We start from the raw sequence: 19936 nt of genomic DNA, 5'->3' as shown, positions 1-19936 counted from the left end.
TCTGGCATCATGTCTCTAAGAGTTTCTGTTTATATTTCCAATGCTTCCTTTGGGGGGTGGGGGCGGGATTTTGGAAAAGTTTGCTGAACTTGAAGCAGAGGATGGTCTCAGTCTTAATGGAGTGAGTTATCCTGTGACATGAAGGGCTCTGAGAAATAGAGGAGCCTCTCTTCCTTTCTTTCATTTCTAGGATCTTCTCATAAAGCGTCCTGTTTGGTTCTTGGTGGATAGTTTGGAAGTGGAGGTGGCTGTACCCTTTGAAAGAGGGAGGAATGGGAACCAGAGATTGGTTGCCAGGGTCTGGAGAGGGTGAGGTGAGTGAGGGGCCCTGGGGACACCCTAAAAGGAAAAGCTTCAGGAGGCACGCATTCTCAGGCTCCCACCCTAGGTGCCTCGCTCACCTCGCTCAGGTCCCAGCCCTGCTGCCTGCTTCTTGATGACGGAACAGGAGATTTGCAAACAGCCATTGTACCGTAAGCCTAGAGTGGCCTCTGATACTCAGAGCTAGACTCAAGACGGTGGTGGCAGCAGACAGATAAAATGACATCTGCATGTGGGGCAAGGCAGCAGAGTTCTGGCTCGGCTCCTGAGATGGTGTCCCGGACCCTTCATGCTGTGGTGGTGGTGGTTCCTCCTTCCCTGGAGGTGTTTGAGGGTTAGACTCTGCAATGAAGAGTGTTCAGACTGGACCTCTGGAGAGATGGGGATCAACCCATCATCAAACCCATTTTGTCCTTAAGATTTTTCTGATTCTCTCTCCATTTGTGGTAGCTGCATGGCTGGTTTTCTCTGGGTGTGCCCTGGGCCCAGCCTCCACCTGCTGCCAGCCCGCCGTGGGCCCCCGCGCCTCAGAGATGTCCCTGACATCAGAGGAGCTGCCATTTATCAAACTCGTCTACACAGCAGGCCTTGCCTTTAGTGCTCGACGTCTCATGCCTCACTGAGCTCTCACCAGTCTTCCAAGGACTTGGTTGTCTCCACATTCCCGAGGAGGACACCAGGGCCCGGAGAAGGTGAGCAACCTGACCCTGACCACAGAGCTAAGAAGTAGCAGAGGCAGGATTTGAACCTACAGCTCCCGAGGCACAATCTTCACCGCCGTGCCCCGCTCCTCCAATTTTCATGAGTGCTGGCCACTAGATTGGGGGCTCCCACTGTCCCCTGGACATCGGGGATCCCCTGGAGGCCTGGAGGCCCTCAGAATTCTAGAGTGTTTTCAGGAGGTCACTGTGGGGTTAAAGCAGGTTCTGTCTTCCCCCGACTTCCCCGGGTGGGAGGTTCCCAGAAGTACAGGCCCAGCTCAGTGGTGGCCCCTTTTCCTGCGACAGGAGGGGGTGGTAGGAGTTGGGACACGTCCTCTTTGAAGGTTCTCTCTTGCTGCTTCTGACCACTTCCTCTCTTCCCTGGGGCGGAGGCAGCTGGTTGGTACTAATGACAGCCATCTGGCAGTGGCCAAGGAAGCCTCTGAGTCTCTCCAGGAAGGGCTGGCCCGGCTGGACTTCCATCCCCTCCCTGCCCCCAGGTCCTCCCCCCCCTGCCCCCAGGTCCTCCCCCGAGTCCCCGGGAGCAGAGGGGGAGGGCGGTGAGTGGGCTCCCTGAGCTCTCCCTCCGCCGGACTGAAAACACTGCCCCTTGCACCTGCCCCCCCCTCCATTCGGGCTCCACCGGGGCTGAATCTGCTTCCAGCAACTTCCATGGAGGATGTGGCCCAAGTTCAGGACTCCTGCCCAGACAGCCAGCCCCCTTAGGATGCCCAGGGAGGTGAAGACCTTGGCCCTGGGTAGAAGCCCCAGCCTGGCCCTTGGGCACCTCAACCATGAGTGCCCCCTGTGGGCAGAGGAGCTGCGGCCTGGGAAGAAGATGGGCATTGAAACTGTGGGTGCCAGGCCTGGCTCTGCTGCTGGTCAGCTGGTGGGCTGTTGAGACCACATTTTGCTTATCCACTTAACCATCGGGGGACACTTGGCTTGCTTCCACATCCTGGCTGTTGTAATAATGCGGCTACACACATGGGTGTGCAAATATCTGTCTGAGTCCCTGCCTTCAGTTCTATGGGGTGCATACCTCGAAGTGGAGTTTCTAGATCACATGGTAATTATGTTCGACTTTTTTGAGGAACTGCCCAAAGTCTTGGGGTTACAAGTTAGGACACTGGCATTGGGGAAGCCCCTCTGGCCACACTGTGGACAGGGAGATATGAAATCAGGAGCTGGACGTTGTGGGTTCAAATCCCGGTTCTGCCACCTCCCAGGGGGGTGACCTTGGGCGAGTCACTTAGCCTCTGCGCTTCAGTGTCTCAGCTCTACTGGGGATGAGAGCAGTAGCTGCCTTGTGGGGCTGTGGTGGTATGGGGAGTATGTACTTAGAACGGTGCCTGGTACCCCGGAAGCTCTAGGACCTGTTAGCTCTGTGTTCTTCCAGGGATCTGATCCTGCGATCTCACTGCTGCCGTGGCCCCACCCCAGCCTGGTCCCTCCATGGAACATCCCTTTGGAGCTGACCCTGTTCCCACCCCAAGACTCTGACTTCTTTCCGCCCTTTCCCAGGTCCCTGGGACTCTCTCTTCAATGAAGGAGTTTCTCTTTCCCTGCCCATGGCTTAACCTCTTGAAAACACAAATCAGGAAGTAATGCCTCAGACTAACTGGGAGAACCTGAGCCTGGACCAGAGGGGAAACCAAGGGCACTGGCTAACAGGTGGGCATGGGCACGGGCGAAGAGGAGCCCTTTCTTCTTTCCTTTGACCTCGATCATGCCATTCTCCAGGGCTGAGTCCAGTCTGGGCCCTGAGTTTGGGGAGGGGTGAGGAGAGCTGGGAGGGTCCCTGAAGACGGCCCACAGGCATGATTACAGGGACGGGGAAGAGGCGCTCTGGACTGAGATGAAAGGAGCGGTGGTTTGGCACTTTGATCACGAGGAGAGTCAGCTGGAGGGTTCTGGTTAGTGAGGGGTGGCGGTGGAGATGAGATTACCCGCGTCCCTGGGCCAGCAGCCAGGACTCCATGGCTGGGGCCAGGACAGTCCCACCTCTGGTGGAGGCCCAGCTGGGGTGTGTGGGTGTGGCCTGGCCTGCTTGCCTGGTCTGGGTCCCCAGCACATCCCCACCCGGGGCGGGGGGAGCTGCTTCTGCTGGCCCTGGGTGATGCCAGGAGGAAGGTCAAGGCAAGACCTGGCGGGCGAGGACTTTGGTCCTTAGAGACCATGCCTGGAGGTTGACCCTAGTCAACTAGGTTGACTTCTAGTTTTTGCCACCTCTACCTGTGACGGGAGGGGACAGAGAAGCCTCCGGGATGCCCCACACCCCATACCCCTTCCCATTCTCTTCCTTTCCTATTTTGTCTTCTCCGTTCCTTTCCTCATGCCAGGTGGTAGGTGATTTGGAAATTCACAAAGCAGTGCACTTCTCTTCACAGTTTATCAACACCCAGAACCTGGTAAGAAGTCAGCACTCAATTTCACTGAAGTCGGCTTTAGTGAAGGACTTTCTGCATGGCCCTCTGGCAGAGCTTACTAAGGGGCCCTGCAACTCCTGATGTTTAATTGTCCTTAGCATTGTCAAATCCAGGCCTGTCTTCGATATTTGCAGACATCCCCAAAGGGGCACTAATATCTGTCCTGGGTCATTAAATAAAATATGCCATGAAGATTAAGTAGAATAACATGTAGAAAATGCCTGGCACATTATAGTCATTAAAAAAATAGTTACCATTATTTTTTGTTTTAAAAAAAGTAATGATTATATTAAAAGGGAGGACAGTGGTTTTTTGTTGTGTTCTAAAGATTTTATTTTTTTTGTTTGTTTGAGAGAGGGAGAGAGCATGAGCAGGGAGGAGGGGACAGGGAAAGGCAGAGAATCTCAAGCAGACTCCATGCTGAGTGTGGAGCCTGATGCAGGGCTCGACCTCAAAACTCTGAGACCATGACCTGAGCCCATGACTTGGGGCAAAACCAAGAGCCAGACACTTTACCAACTGAGCCACCCAGGTGCCTCAGGGAGGACAGGGTTTTTAAAAGTATTTATTGAACACCTACCATGTCCCACATAGTACAATGTTGGCATTCTGCCCTGGGAGTCAAGCTGACTCTCCCAGCCTACATCAGAAGCAGTGAGCTCCATGAAGGTCTTCGTCCCAGCAATAGCACAAAGCGAGGGAAAGGTAGAAAGGGGAAGAACCAGCTGTGTGTTCTTAGGCAAACTGCCTGGCCTCTCTGAGTCTCTGTTTCCTGATCTGTAAAGTGAGGCTGGAGATCCTCCCTTGCCCTTCTCCCGGGATCAGGGGTCAGATGAGATAAAACACGTGGGCAGCCTTGGCAAGCAGGAAAGTGCTACCCAGCGGAGCAGAGGGGTGGCTCTCAGTAGGAGACAATCCCCCGCCTATATCTTTCACTGAAGTACCTGCTCTCAGCTCCCGAAAGCCATCCCTGCAGAAGCTTGGAGAACACCCCTTGGGGACGCTAAAACTGTGCTCTTCTCCAGAGCACTATGCCATTGGGTAAAGAATGTTCTACAAAGTTCATCCAAAGCCAGTCATTCCCCTGGTGACCCCAGCTATGAGTGTAGTCATGCCCCACCCTCCTCGGTTCCATGCCCTGACTCTGGGCCAGTCGATACAGTATGTTTCCAGGGAGACCGGGGAAGGTGACGGCATTTCCTGGGAGGAAAGATGGGCTTGTCCAGGGGCACAGTGGGATTTCAGAGGTTGGTGCTAAAGCCATGTGGTGGAGCCATCACTCTGCCATCAGGATAAAGAACAGGATTGCCAAGCCCATCGGGGAGGCTGGGTGGATGGGCAGCATTTCCCTTGGAGGGCCGATTGGATGACTTGCCATTGTCCCACCTGCTCTTCAGACAGAGCTTAATGGGACAGCAGTAATTTTCTGCTGGTCTCTATTATTATTGCCAGCAGTCGTGGGGTACTGATTCTGTGCCAGGGATTTGTAAGATTACCTCCTTGAATCCTCTCAACAAATTTATAACGCAGCTACTATTATCCCCATTTTACAGGGGAAGAGGCTGTGGTACGGAGAGGTTAAGTATCTTGCTCAAGGTCACACAGTGAAAGAGCCGAGCCTGGAGCCCAGTCCAGGTCTTCCGACCCCAGAGCCTGTGCAGAGAGAGGACCGTGCCATACACCGTCACGGGCCAGGGGAGGACAAGCAGAGAGCTGAGTAGGGGAAAGAAGCGAGGTAATTTCTAGGTCCCAGGTCCCATGTGAGCCTTTTGTTTTTTGTTTTTAAAGATTTTATTTATTCATTTGACAGAGAGAGACACAGTGAGAGAGAGAACACAAGCAGGGGGAGTGGGAGGGGGAGAAGCAGGCTTCCCGCAGAGCAGGGAGCCCGATGCGGGGCTCGATCCCAGGACCCCGGGATCATGACCTGAGCCGAAGGCAGATGCTTAACAACTAAGCCACCCAGGCACCCCGAGCCTTTTGTTAATATTGGTGTTGAAGAGTCACAGACGTCACTAGAAGGGTGTCACTGGCTCTATTTTATGGAGGAAGAATGGGAGCACAGAGAGGTTGAGTTGCCCAAGCACGGGAGCTATACTTTGAACCAGATGTGTCTACACTGCAGAGTGTCGCTCTTTCAGTGACCCCACCACCTTATCTTGCTTCCTTGGCAGTTTGTTCCAAGTCTGATCTGTCTTGGGAACCCTGGGACCTGGAGCCCAGGCCTGGAACAGACATACCAGTCCTCTACACATGTTTTCTGAAGTAATATAAGAGATCCCAGTTGTTTCCACTTGCTGCTACTTTGGGCGAGGGAGAGGAAATGTGGTAGGAAGTGTAGTGACCTCGCATCTTTTGTGCATGGATGTTTGCTGGGCCTGAAACCCTGCTCAGATGGAGAGTTATGCAAAGAGAAGCATGTTGGAGTAGTTGCGTCTCCTTTACTTTTGGGTGTGTTAAAGAAAAAAGAAAGCTCTAGGAGAGACCCAAATTGAAAATTCCATCTGTCTTTCTTCCTACTTTCCTTCCTTCCTTCCATCTATCCATCTACCCACCCACCCACCCACCACCCACCCACCCACCCATCCATCCACCCATCCACCCACCCATCCACCCACCTACCCATCCATCCATCGATCGATCGATCCATCCATCCATCCTGTTATAAATCTCCCTTAGTAATCTGTTGCTCCTTGGCCCCAAAACTTCATGGTTTAAACAACAACAATTCATTATCATGGTTTCTGAGAGTAAGGAATTCAGGAAAAACTGGCTAGTTAGTGCTGGCTATTGGTGAGAGGACTCAGTCCCCCTCCACATAAGCCTTTCCAGTGGGCTGTTTGAGTGTCCTCCCAGCATGGTGGCTGGCTTCCTCCTAAGAGAGCAGCCCAAGGGACCAACGCAGAAGCTGCAATGCCTTTTACATCCTAGCCTCACACATCAGACATTGTCTCTTCCACAGAATTCTGTCAGTCAGAGTCAACCCTTGTTTAGTGTTGGAGGAGGGAACACAGGGGCATAAATCCCAGGAGATGAGCCTCATTGGGGGCCATTTTGGAGGCCGGTGACCACCATTCATCCATCCATCTAGCCATCCTTTCGTCATCTGTCCATCCATTCAATCAATAAACATTTGCTGGGATCCCGTTTGTGCCAGGCCCTGGAAACAACACACATATACCCCAAAACCAACAGAAAAGAGGAAGCCTCAGAGAAGAAAGCCATTGTTGAATATTTCCCTCCAGTTCTTTTTTTTTTTTCAACATTTTTAAACAACTTTATTGAGATACAATTCACATACTATACCATTCTCTCACTTAAAGTATACCATTCAATGGTTTTTAGTGTATTCACAGAGCTGGGAAACCATCGCCACAATCAATTTTAGAATGTTTTTATCACCTCAAACAGAAACCCCCGGCCCTTAAACATTTGTTCCCCATTTCCCCTTTTCTCCAACCACCTAAAATCACACACTTACTGTCTCTGTAGATTTGCTTTTTCTGGACGTTTCAGGTAAATGGGATCATATATTGTGTGTTCTTTTGTGACTGGCTTCTTTGCATGATGTTTTCAAGGTTCATCCACGTTGTAGTGGGTGTCAATCCATTCCTTTTTGTTGCTAAATATATTCCATTGGATGGGCAGGCCACATTTTGTTTATCCACCCATCAGAGGGTGGACATCTGCCTTGTGTTTCCACCATTTGGCTATTATGAGTAATGCTGATATTAATGTTCACATTCAAGTTTTTGTGTGGATGTGTGTCTCCAGCTGTCTTGGGTCTACACCTGGGAGTAGAATTGCTGAGTCATATCATAACCCTATGGTTAACCTTTTGAGGAACTGCCATACTGTTTTCCAAAGCAGCTGCCCCATTTTACATTCCCACCAGCAGTGTATGAAGGTTCTGATTTTCCCCTCATCCTTGTCAACACTTGTGATTGCCTTTTATTTTTTTTTAAGTAAGACCTACCCCCAATATGGGGCTCTAACTCAAGACCCTGAGATCCAGAGTTCTACCGACTGAGCCAGCCTGGCGCCCCTGTTATTGTCTTTTCTATTTTTGCCACCCTGGTGTGTGTGAAGCGGTATCTCATGTGATTTCATTTTGCATTTCCCAGATGGCTAATGATGTTGAGCATCTTTTCATGTATTTTATTGGCTGTTTGTATATCTTCTTTGGACAAAAATGTCTATTTGGATTTTTTGCCCGTTTTTAATGGTTTATGTGTCTTCTTGCATCATAAGATGCCTTTATATTCTAGATACAAGATACAAGTCTCTTATCAGATATATGATTTTCAACTATCCTGCCCCATTCTGTGGGCTTCAGTTCTTTTCCACTGTACCTTTTTTTCCCTGATTATTAAGATGTTTACTGAGGTATTCGAAAAATGCAGAAATGTGTAAAGAGGTGGAAAAATAACCACCCAGAGATCATGATTCATAATTAATCATATTTCCTTTTTTTGTCCTTTTAATCAATTCAATTACATATTTATTTTTTGACGGGTAATATTTGCACAGATAAAGAATTCTAAAATCGGCTTTGAGTATTAGGGACTAATGACTTTTTTTTTTTAAGTGAGCTTTACACCGGACATGGGACTTGAACTCATGACCCTGAGATCAAGAGTCACATGCTCCACAGACTGAGCCAGCCAGGCGCCACCAGAGTTCTAAAGGTTTAATGTTAAGTTTCCTGCCTTTGGCCCCAGCCACCCAAACTCCTTGCTAGGGATAGCCATAGACACTGTTAGCGCTTTCCTGGTGATTTTTCAGAGCTAGTTTATACACATATACATATCCACCTCAATTTCCCCTTAAATGGTAAGATAGTATCCTTTCTACTCAGCCCTTGTCAACACCTTCTTTCCAGTCTTTTAAGTCAACACAATTTTCTTTTTACCTTTAGGAATCACCCTGAAGATACAACGTATCCAGCAGTTGTAGGAGGTAGAGCGGGAAGCCTTCCAGTGTTGGCCAAAACAAGGAATTTACTGAAGGATGTTGGGTGGCTTGTATATTTTCCAGAAGGGCAGAGATCCAAGTCTGGAATCTACACCGCCTGAAGCAAAGCAAAACCCTGCACCAGATGGTCCAGTGGAGATATCACAGCTGATTCTGCTGGGCTCAGACAGCCTGTGGTCCTGCTGCTTTGGGACACCGGTGTCCACGACATGCCTTTGCCAGGTAGATGCCCTCTGCCCTCTGCTTCTCCGGTCGCCAGCTTCTGAACACAAGCCTGGTGCTGGTGCACCTGCCCGACGGGGCAGCCGGGGACTGTCTGCACCCTAGCTGCCAGGGAGCCTGGGAAAGCAAGACTGACTTCCCCTAAGGTGTAGCCTTGTAAGTGGGGAGGCCCCAGACACAGGAGGGCAGGTTTCCCTGTGCAGCCCCAAAGAATGGCATAAGACTTTGTTTAATATAAGCGTGTTTTAATTATACAATTATAATTCCTCCAATTATAAAGACGTGCCACGAGTGAGAGGTGGTATGTCGTCATCACGAAGTGTGTACTGTGCTGGGGCTGACTAGCTAGCTTCACTCTCACTTCTGTCCCTTTCCTGCCTCCTTACCTTAGGCGTGTTTGGAACTTCTGCATGCCCAGCTTCCTCTTTAATAAAATGGGGGTAATAATCAAACCTCCCTCTGAGGCTGGGCTAAGGACTGAACGATTTATCAGACTGTGAGGTTTAGGACCAGAGCATTGTATTTGCTATGTAGTTGTTTGCTCTTTTTAGTTCCCCAACATTTTATTATGAATGTTTTAGAACACACAGAAAAGTTTAACAAATTGGACAGTAAGCATCCTGCAACCTAGGATCCTCTTCTATGTTTGTTTTATCACATCTTATCAATCTGTGTTTCTTTCCAGTCATTCATACATCTTAGTTTTAATGTGTTTGAGAGTAATGGCAAATGTATATATGTGTCACTATTATCTTTTTATTCTTTATTTATTTTTAAAAATTGTCTATTTTAGAGAGAGAGCATGTGCGCATGAGTGGGGGTGGGGGTGAGGGCGGGGGAGGTGAAGAGCAGAGGGCGAGGGACAGGAAGAGGGAGAGAATCTCAAACAGCCTCCCCACCGAGTGTGGAGCCCGATGTAGTGCTCGATCTCACAACCCTGAGGTCACGACCTGAGCCAAAATCAAGAGTCGGACGCTTAACTGACTGAGCCACCCAGGCGCCCCATCTCTATTACCTTTTTAAAGCAATTCTTAACTGTTAGTTTAAATAATATGTGTGTAGAATTTGTCCTGTCCTTCCCTATAACACAATGAGCTGAGCCCTATAGGGTGAATCAGAATTTGTCAGGTAGAAGGAAGAGCAAGAGGACAGGTCAGGGGCTTCATATAGTGTCCCTCCAAATGGACATTTCAAATACTTGTTCAGATTTTAGTTAGAGGAGAGGAGGAAGAAGAGGCTGAGGGAGAGGGCAAAGAGGGAGAACTCCAGATGGCAGAGCCCTTCCTGTCTTCTGGTGCCCTGGACAATTCTGCTCTGCCCCAAACCTACAAGCCCACTTGACAAAGCAAACTCCTCGTATCAATGATCTATTGCTGTGTAATGAATTACTCCAAAACTTACTGGCCTAAAACCACAATACACATCGATTATCGAGCATGGTGTCTAAGGGTCAGGAATTAGGGAGTGGTGGGCAGTTCCGGCTCAGGGTCTCCCATACCGCTGGGGGCAGCTGCTGACTTGGGTTGTGGTCATCTCAGACTTCTTCACTCTTGTGTCTGGTACCTGCGCTGGGACCAGAGGGGGGCCTGGAGTAGCGGGGGCTCCCTGGGACTCTCTCTGTCTCTGCACAGTGCCCATGCGGTCTCTCCAACATGGTGGCTTCGGGGGCGCTGGTCTTCTTGAGTCCTCTTGGGGCTCCTAGGGCATATGTGCTGAGCCAGGCAGAAGCTGTCATGCATCATCCCTTCTGAGGCATTCTATGGAGCAATTACACAGTTACAAAGACTGGCCAGGTTCAATGGAGGAACGTCCACATCACACTGTAGAAGAGTAGATGGTATGGGCGGGTAGGGGTGTCTTTGGAAAATACAGTCTCCCACAGCTGGCTTTTGAATGGATTCCCTCTCCTCAGAAGGCCGTTTAGCCACCATCGATTATTACCCAGGGATGTGGGGTCCTGTGGGGGTCTCATCCTCACCCCTAGCAGTTACCGCTGGGTGGGCAGCCCAGTTCAGACCTGTTACCAAGGTTCAGTCACTGAAAGATGTCCCCTGTGGACACTGCTGTGTGGCTGAGGGAGGTGACACACAGGGAGAGAGCCGGCCAGGGCCAGCTTTGGTGACAGGGAGGATTCAGCAACAGATGAGTCACCAGACACAAGTATGTTTGCTTGCTCGGGCCTTTTTTATTTTTTAGTTTTTAAGTTTGAAAAATCCAGATTGCCTTTCCAGGTGTGTCCTCAGTCTCCCTGTCTCCGGAGCTGCTGTGATTCTGTCAACACGGAAACTGTTTACAGTGGCAACAGCTGTGACCTTTAGAACCGGGAGGAAAGCCGCCCTTCTGGATTCGGGCTGTTCTCTCCACACTTAGAGCCATAAACTATCATTCCCCCCAAAATATGGAGGATGTGGGGCAGGGGCATGAGAGGCAGCCACTCATAGGGGAAGGCTCTGTCCATCTCCTGCTAGAAGGGAGACCCCTGCGCCCCACTTCATGGCTTTTAGGGATTCTGCATCCACTGTGTGCCCCCCCAAAGCGATCAGGCCCCCCCCCCCCGGGGCCTTTGCACTTGCCTGAGAAGTTCCTTCTCCAGATCCTCACTTAGGGCTCCTCCTCTTCCTTAGGTCATGCTCAGATGGCATCTTCTCTGAGAGGCCCGTTGTGACTGCCTTATCTAAATTCCCTCTCACTTCCCCCATTATACCCATCTGCTCTGTCACAGCACTCACTGCCCTCTGGGATGACCTTGGTAATCTGTTTCCTTGTTTATGGTCTGTCTTCCCCATTAGAATGTAAGAGCCACAGGGATTTTTGGTCTGTCCCCAGCTCCTGTAACAGTGCCTGGCACACGGCAGGTGTTTGGTTAACATCTGAGCCGCAGAATGTCTGAGCCAAGAATGCACAACCATGGAGGAAAGAACGTCTTGGCCAGTCTTCCTGCCTTCAGCCTGGCTCCCTCAACCCACTGTCCCCAGTGGATTTTCCAAGCCAGAAATCCTCCAGATCACTCTTCTGTTCTAACACCTTCGGTGGCTCCCCATTGCCCCCAGGTAATGTCCAGATGGCTTAGTGAGGCTCGGCAGGCTGGGCATGAGTCAAGCCCGGCCTTCCTTCGGGGCATGTACACCCTTCGCTCCAGCAGAACTACACCCTGCCCAGAGCGCGTCATCCGTCATCCATCATCCGTGCTGCTCTGTCTGCCACTGGTTCTCTCTCCTCCTGTCCCCACTCAGCTGACAGCTCTCGCCTGCCACTGGCTTCAGAGAGAGACTCACTGCTTTCTGGAAGCCTTCCTGACCCTCTTCTCCCAAACCTGCATTAATGACTCCTTTTCCCTCAACACCCCCGCTGCCCTTGGTCTTCATCTGTAGTATTATAATTTTTTTTAAGTAAAATACGATTTACGCTCAGTAAAATTGACCCTTTTGGGTATATAGTATATGAGTTTTGGCAAATTCATGTAGTTGTGTAATCTCATTACAATCAAAATATAAAACAATTCCATCACCCCCCCCCATTCCTTTTGTAGTCAACCCCCCGGCCTCTGGCAACCAGTGATCTATTTTCTGCCTCTGGTTTTGCCTCTTCCAGAATGTCACATCAGTGGAATCTCACCATTGTAACGTCTTGATTCTGGTCTGTCTCACTTAGCATAATGCCTTTGAGCTTCACCCTTGGTATTGTGGCTGTTAGTTTTTTCCCTGTGATCGATGCGGGCCATTTCGGTGTGTGCACGTTTGTTTATCTTTTCACGAGTTGAAAGGCATTGGGGTCGTTTCCTATTTTCAGCAAGTATGAATAAACCTGCTGTGGACACTGGCAGACAGGCTTATGAATGGACACAGGTTTCCATTTCTCTTGGGTCCGTACCTAGATGTAGGATTGCTGGGTCCTATGATCAGTGTACGTGCGCCTTTTTAAGAAACTGCCCAACTGTTTCCTGAGGAGGCTGCACCCTTTGGGGTTCTCAGCAGCTGCTCCCCACCTTCTCTAACACTGGGCATTGTCAGTTGTCTGTAGTTTAGTTAGCCATTTTAACAGGTGTGTAACCAATTTTTTTTTTTAAGATTTTATTTATTTATTTGACAGAGAGATACACAGCGAGAGAGGGAACAGAAGCAGGGGGAGCGGGAGAGAGAGAAGCAGGCTTCCCGCCGAGCAGGGAGCCCGATGCAGGGCTCGATCCCAGGACCCTGGGATCATGACCTGAGCCGAAGGCAGACGCTTAACTGACTGAGCCACCCAGGCGCTCCTGGCCTTGATTTTCAAACAGTTTAGTTTCCTAATATAACTAAGATGTACTCAGTGAAGAATATTTAAAAAACACTGAAAGCAGAACAAGTCAGAGATGACCTGTTAATGTATCGAGCAGACTTTTAAAAATATTTATTTTTTATTGAGATATGCATAAAGTTGCACAAGTTATAAGTGTAAGGCTCATTTTCATCAAGTGACCGCCACTTGTAACTACAGATCAAAAGGGAGACTATCACAGCCCCCAAAACCCTTCCTTCTGCCCCCTCCCAGGCAAAGAGAACCACTATTCTGACTTTAAGGGCGTTGATCAACTTTGACCAACAAGCCTGGTTTATAACTAAGCTTCTCTCTCTCTCTCTGGTGCTCTTGGAAACCTCTTGTGCATCCCTCAAGACACAGTTCTGAGGTTACCTCCTCTGAGAAGTCTTCCCAGCCCTTTGGTTTATCCCTCTAACCCAACTCTTATCATTCCTTGGTAGTAAATGTCTCTTCCTGCTATCTCTCCCTTGAGTGCTGAGTGGACTGCCCTATTTACCTAATACAGGGTTAGTGGGTTGAATCATGACCCACCCAAAAGATCTAAGTCCTAACCCCCTATACCTGTGAATGCTTTTTTTTTTTTTAAGGTTAATTTATTTATCTGAGAGAGAGAAAGAAGAGGCGAAGGGACAAAGGGAGAGAGAGAGAGAATCTCAAGCAGATTCTGTGCAGAGCGCAGAGCCCCACATGGGGCTCGATCCCACCACCCTGAGATTGTGACCTGAGCCAAAATCAAGAGTTGGACGCTTAACCGACTTTGCCACTCAGGTGCCCCTACCTGTGAATCTGACCTTAGTTGGAAATAAGGTCTTTGCAGATGTAATTAAGGATCTCAATATGAGATCATCCTAAATTAAGAGCCCACCTTATATCCAGTGACTGGTGCCCTCACCAGAGAAAGGAGAGAGAGAATCGGGATCCAGACACAGGGAAGAACATCACTGAAGATGGAGCAGAGGTGGGAGGGATGCAGCTCCAGATCAAGGAATGCCCGAGATGGCCAGCAGCCGCCAGCGCCTAAGACAGAGGCACCGACAGCATTGTCCCCCAGAGCCTCCAGGGGGAACGCCCCTGCCAACACTTGGACTTCAGACTTCGGGCCTCCAGAACTGTGAGAGAATGAATATACTTCTGTTGGCTTAAGCCATCCAGTATACAGTATTTTGTATGCAGCCCCCCAACACTAACCCACAGGGTCTGGTGTCAAGTAAGGGCTCGGTGTTTGTTGAGTGAGCAAGAACCGGGTTGGAGGCTTGCTGGCCTCTGGAGGGAACGAAAGGGAATCTCCGTCCTCGGATGACCCTTCTGTGGTTGCCTCATGGAGCTTTGTGATCCCTGCAGGACCCCATGGGCTGCCCACATGACATTGTCCCCATGCCCCCACCAACAGTGACCCTGTTTTGCTCCACACCTCGGGAGGCCCCACATGGCTTCCTGCATCCAGCCAGATGTGGGATCCCATTCCTTGAGCAATAGCTGAGGCCGAATGGGCTTGGGACCCAATCCCGATCAATGATATGGGAGAGAAAGTGTGCTGTGGGCTTTGCGGGGAGTTTTCTTCTTTCTTGCTTTCCCCCTTTCTGGTCTGGCTGCCAGGAGTGGCAGATATGGAAGGAATCTTCATCCTCTTGATGTCCTTGAACTTCTGACTGCTCTGTGCCCGCCTAAAAACAGTCTTTTTGTGGAAGCTGAACAATCCAGACTCAGGCTCCAGCCGTTAGAGGTCCTCAGCCGCGCAGCTCAGGAAAGAGACCCAGAGAGACTAAGTCACTTCCCTGGGGACACAGGGTAGGAACGTGGCAGAGGTGGGATTCCCACCCAGGCCTCTCTGTCTCCACGTCGTGCATTCTCAGCTGCCCCTCCACAGGAGCTCCGGTTTTAACTGTCTCTCCTGATTTTGCACAAGGCCAAGGGCCTGGGGAAGCAGCGGCTGCAGCCAAGCACAGCGGGGACGGTGCGTCGTGTGTCCACGACAAAGCGATGACTGCCTTGTCAGTGCTGGGGTCCCACTTAATCAGGAACAGTGCCCAGGACTTGGACACGCATCAGCTGACTCGCTCCTCCACAGCAACCCTAATACTGATGAGGAAACTGAGCCTCACTGAGGCTGGCAGCTCTGTGCAGAGCCATGCAGACAGCGAGGGGCGGAACTGGGCTCGACATTGCTCGGTGTCACTCTGGAGCACCCCCCAACCCCAGCTCCCCATCTATAATGTGCGCTCCCGGAATGGGACTTTGATGATTCCTGCTGCCTTCCTGGAGTCCAACAGTGCCTGGCTCCTGGAAGGCACTCAGCAAGTGTTTGTCGAATGAATACATGAGCCCCAGCAGCAACCCGAGGCTTGAGAAGCCCAAAGAAAAACCGCAGAACCAGAGGCTCTTCCCACCAGCCTCAGTTTAGACAGCTGACTCCTACAACTCAATAGCAGCAAAACAACCAGATTTCAAAGTGGGCAGAGGACTTGAACTGACATTTCTCCGAAGAAGACATACAGAAGGCCAACGAAAGTGTGTGTAAAGAGACCCCACGTCACTCATCACCAGGGAAATGCAAATCAAAACCAAAACGAGATAGCCCCCTCCCACTTGTTAGAGTGGCTGGCATTTAAAAAAAAGGTAACGGGTGTTGGCAAGGGTGGGGAGAGTGGGGACCCCTCATGCACTGTCGGTGGGATTGCAAACTGGCGCAGCCGCTGTGGAAACAGCAAGGAGGTTCCTCACGAAATGAACACCAGAACCACCACGTGATCCAGCAATCCCACTTCTGAAAAGAATACATCCCCAAAACCTGAAGACAGGATGGTGAAGAGGGTCGCATTCCCGTACTCATGGCAGCATTATTCACGATAGCCAAGAGGCAGAAACAATCTAAATGTCCACCAAGAGATGCGTGGATAAAGAAAATGTCATATGTACCCACGACGGTATTATTCAGCCTTTAAAAAGAAGGAAATCCTATCACTTGCCGCAACGTGGATGGACTTGGAGGACATAATGCTAAGCCAGGTGGGCCAGTCAGAGAAGGACAGCCGGTGCATGATTCGTCTCCGGTGAGACATCTAAAGGACTCAAACTTCTAGCTGCAGAGAAGAGAATGATAGTTGCCAGGAGCTGGGCGGAGGGGAGGGGGGGTTGGGGTGGTGTTCAATGGTTATAAAGTCTCTGTCACACAAGGTGAGTAAACTCTAGAGCTCTGCTATACAATATTGTGTCTACAGTTGACAATAATGTATTGCACATCTAAAAATGTGTTGAGGGCGGATATCCTGTTCAGGATTCTTGCCATACACGCATACACAATATAACACAAAAGGCAACTACAATGACAAAGGGACGCAAGGAAACATTTGGAGGGGATGGATATGTTTGTTACCTTGATTGTGGTGATGGTAACACAAGTATGTGCATACATCCAAGCTTATCAGCTTGTAGATGTTAATTGTGTGCAGCTTTTTGTATAAAAATTATACTTCAATAAAGCTGAGAAAGAAAATAGCAGAGGTTTCTGCCCCCCCCCCCCCCCCCCGCCAACTGCTAGGCCTGGCCTAACCCTGACAAGGTCTGGAAGCCGGCTCACAGAGGCCTGCCAGCCAGCTGCTGGGACTGGGCTTGTCCCCAGGGGACATGCACGTCTCTGAACAATGTCGGGAAAGGAAACCAAATGCAAAGGCTGTCAGGGGTTTTCTGCTCATTTTTGGCTGTGGGGGTGGAGGGGTAGGCCAGAAGGCTCCCTGGGGCACGGGGAGGGGGCTTCACTGGGGCCTGGGGAGAAAGGGGCCCAGGTTTGGAAGGCCCACCCTGTAACAATGATTATTATAATGAGAGGCTGTTACTTATTGAAAGCTGTGTTGTGCTCAGCTCTGTGTTACCCACTATGTTGAATTCTTTAAACAACTTTCTAAGGTAGGTATTTTTTTTTTAAACAGCTTTATTGAGATATGTCATATATACACAATTCGCCCTTCTAAAATGTACAGTTCAATAGCTTTGGGTATCTTCGCAGCACTGTTTGACCATCTTCACAATTTTAGAACTTTCTCTTCACTCCAAAGGGAAACCTTGTACCCCGTAGTCATCACCTCCCAGTACCTGCATGCCCTCAGTCCTAGGCAAGCACTCATCTACTTTCTGTCTCTATAGATTTGCCTATTCTGGACAGCCCAGAGGATGGAATGATGGGGAAACTGGAGGTTCAGAGAGGGTGACTGACCAGCATAAGGTCACACAGCTAAGGAAGTGGCTTGAACCCAGGTCTCCCTGTTCTTCAAGTCCCCACTTTCCTGCTACACCGCAGTGTTCTTCTTTCCAATGACAACATTAAAAACAGTCAGCTCTGACGGTTGAAGAAGGATGCCTGCTTTAGCTTGTGGCTTTTAATCCTCGCCATCGCCCGGGGGTGGGGGGGAGGGCAGATACGGTTATTCTGCCCATTTGGCAGAGAGGGAAACAGAAACACTGAGGGCCTAATGGTCCAGTGCGCCATGGGGGCTAGCCAACGGAAGAGGGTTATGGGGAAAAAAAACAATATGTACATACTGACGACCGGCAAGGAAACACAGGATAAAAAGTTGAGGCAATGCTGATGAAAAGACTAGTTTCTTTCAGGTTATCCCCCCCCCTTCTTTCTTTTTATATGAAAAGGAAAAGAAAGTTCCCTCCACCCTTTGAGGTCACTTCCTGACCCATTTGTGAATCTGTGTGGAGTGGTTACAAATTCACTTCTCCCTGCCTGACTGCCTCTTATTAATGTTTTGGATGGGCAATGGGGCTATGAGTCCATGGGTGCTGGCACCAGACAGACCTGGGTTCAAATCCTGCCTCCACCGCCCATTGACTTAACAATCTGCAAGTCCTCCCCATGACGGGTACTTTTCTTCTTTCTTTCTTTCTTTCTTTCTTTCTTTCTTTCTTTCTTTCTTTCTTTCTTTCTCTTTCTCTCTCTCTTTCTCTCTTTCTCTTTCTTTCTCTCTCTCTCTCTCTTTCTTTCTTTCTCTTTCTTTCTTTCTTTCTCTCTTTCTTTCTTTCTTTCTCTTTCTTTCTCTCTTTCTTTCTTTCTTTCTCTCTCTTTCTTTCTTTCTTTCTTTCTCTCTCTCTCTCTCTCTTTCTTTCTTTCTTTCTTTCTTTCTCTTTCTTTCTTTCTTTCTTTTTTTTTTTGACACGGTGTCTTTTCCCCCTTCCCACTGTGCTTTGGAAAAGAAATGTCATTTTGTATTTGAGTCCTCCCAGAAGGAGGCGGGGTGGGGAGGGGCTAATGTCCCAATTATTTTGAACAAACAAGCTGAAGTTTAAGAAAAAGAGATGAGGAGCCCCAGAGATTCCTATTCATTGCACCGGATGCCTTTAGCTATTCACCTGAAGATAAACAATGAGGCAGAGAAGAAAAGCAATGAAAAAATATGAAGAAGCAAACTGCCATGTACTGTAATCATCATCTCATGCAGGTATTTTAGCTGCCAAGATGTTGTAGGCTTACAATCGCAGGTTAAAAGGGAGTTCTTCGAATTGAAGCATGGACTACATGTTCTTCTTTTCTTGCTTGACCCCCAGGGACCAGAGAAAACTCCAGCCAGAATTAGCATCTGTTTGGACAGAGGTTAAGAGCCAAGGCTTCCAGTAGTGGTCTCCAAAACTTCTGATTGCACACGGTCTCATTTTGTCAGCAAGAGATTCAACATGCTTCCCTACACAAGCAGATTTTGGAACAGTAAATTGTACACATATATGGTTGCACCGAGGTACCATGCACATGGTGTAAGAGGTACCAAAGTAAGTGTTAAAAAGATTGATGGAAATAAATATTAAGTTGGGAATTCTTAAAAAAAAAAAAAGGCAAAGAAATTTTACCTACAGTTAGCCACTATTTCTTGGAAATTGGCCCATGATTCCAAGTGGCTGACGTTGTAAGAAGCCTCCCAAAGCTCTCTTTAGAAAACAGGGCAGTAAGTGGTGCGTGGTGAACAGTCACTCCTGAGATGGGGCAGGGAAAGAGAGGAATCTGTGGATTTCTGAAGCTGGCGAATGCGCCCTGTGGCTTCACACAGAACATTTTCAGTCGCAGCAACATCCACAGGATCAAAAAACGCTGTAACTCAGTTTCGGAGTAGCGCTGATGTGCTCTGCGGGCTCTGGAGGGGACCCTCACGCTGGCCTGAATCACCACGAGGACACGTGTCAAAGGTGCACACGAAAAGTCTAAATGACATGGTTTCGTGAAACGCAAGAATGGAAAAGAGCCGTCAACTAAGTACCATAGGTCGGCACTTGACTCTCTCCTCCAAGCGCTTAGAGGTTCACCAAGGGAGCCATTAAAAAACATCTTACTGGGCAACCGGCAGATCCACTCCCAATCCTGCCTCCCTTGCAACAGACTTTCGGGGCCTGACGGACGGGGACACTGAGGCTGGGCGTGCCGAAGTGGTTTGCCCAGGGGAGTGAGAGGCGGTCCGACGCGCGCGCAGCCTCGCGGACGATTTGAAATCTCGGCCGGTGAGCAGCCCTGTCCAGGTGATGACGAGTTTGTCCACCGCGCCCCAAAGCACCTGGGTGGAGTGGGCCTCCGTCGGCGCCACGCCGGCGCCCGCAAGTTCTCGCCCTCCCTCGCCAGGGGCCTCGGGCGGCTCGCCGCCCCGCCCGCGGCCTCAGTTTCCCCCCCGGGCCGCGGAGGCGGGGTCCCGGGCGCGGACGAGGGGCCGGGGCGCGCGGCGGGCGGGCGCGCGGGCGGGCGGGGCGGGCGGCCTCGGGGCGCGGGGGGCGGGCCGGGGCGCGGGGGGCGGCCCCCACGAGTCACGTGGCGCGCGCCCGCGGCCGAAGCAGAAGTAGCAGCGCCCGCGGCGGAGGGCGCGCGTCGCAGGGAGTGCCCGGAGCCGGGACCCGCGGCGGGGGCACGGCCAGGTGAGCGGCCCGGCGGGGGGAAAGCGCGCGGGCGCCCGGGGCGGGGGCGGGGGCGGGGGCGGCGCCGGGGCGCAGCGGGCGCCGGCGGGAGCGGGCGCGCCG

General features: G+C 50.4%; 1 protein-coding gene across 2 annotated transcripts in view; it reads left to right on the top strand.

Annotated features, from left to right (window-relative positions):
• The first annotated feature begins 8193 nt into the window (after window positions 1-8193).
• Window positions 8194-19936, top strand: part of PLCG2 (phospholipase C gamma 2) — a 167518-nt gene continuing 155775 nt past the window's right edge. The window contains exons 1-2 of one of the 2 annotated variants that reach the window (XM_064580799.1): window positions 8194-8284; window positions 8370-8647. In XM_064580799.1, coding sequence (XP_064436869.1) covers window positions 8462-8647 — 186 coding nt within the window. In that variant the 5' untranslated portion in view covers window positions 8194-8284; window positions 8370-8461. Of the gene's footprint in view, window positions 8285-8369; window positions 8648-19694; window positions 19835-19936 lie in introns of those variants that run through there. The other variant, XM_045890678.3, reaches the window with a different exon arrangement.

The sequence above is a fragment of the Mirounga angustirostris genome, unplaced genomic scaffold, assembly GCF_029215605.1.
Source record: "Mirounga angustirostris isolate CCGP_5_RB_7025 unplaced genomic scaffold, mMirAng1.0.hap1 SCAF_16, whole genome shotgun sequence".
Taxonomy (NCBI): Eukaryota; Metazoa; Chordata; class Mammalia; order Carnivora; family Phocidae; genus Mirounga; species Mirounga angustirostris.
Note: the sequence above shows the minus strand (reverse complement) of the source record. Positions and strands in the feature narration are given on the sequence as shown.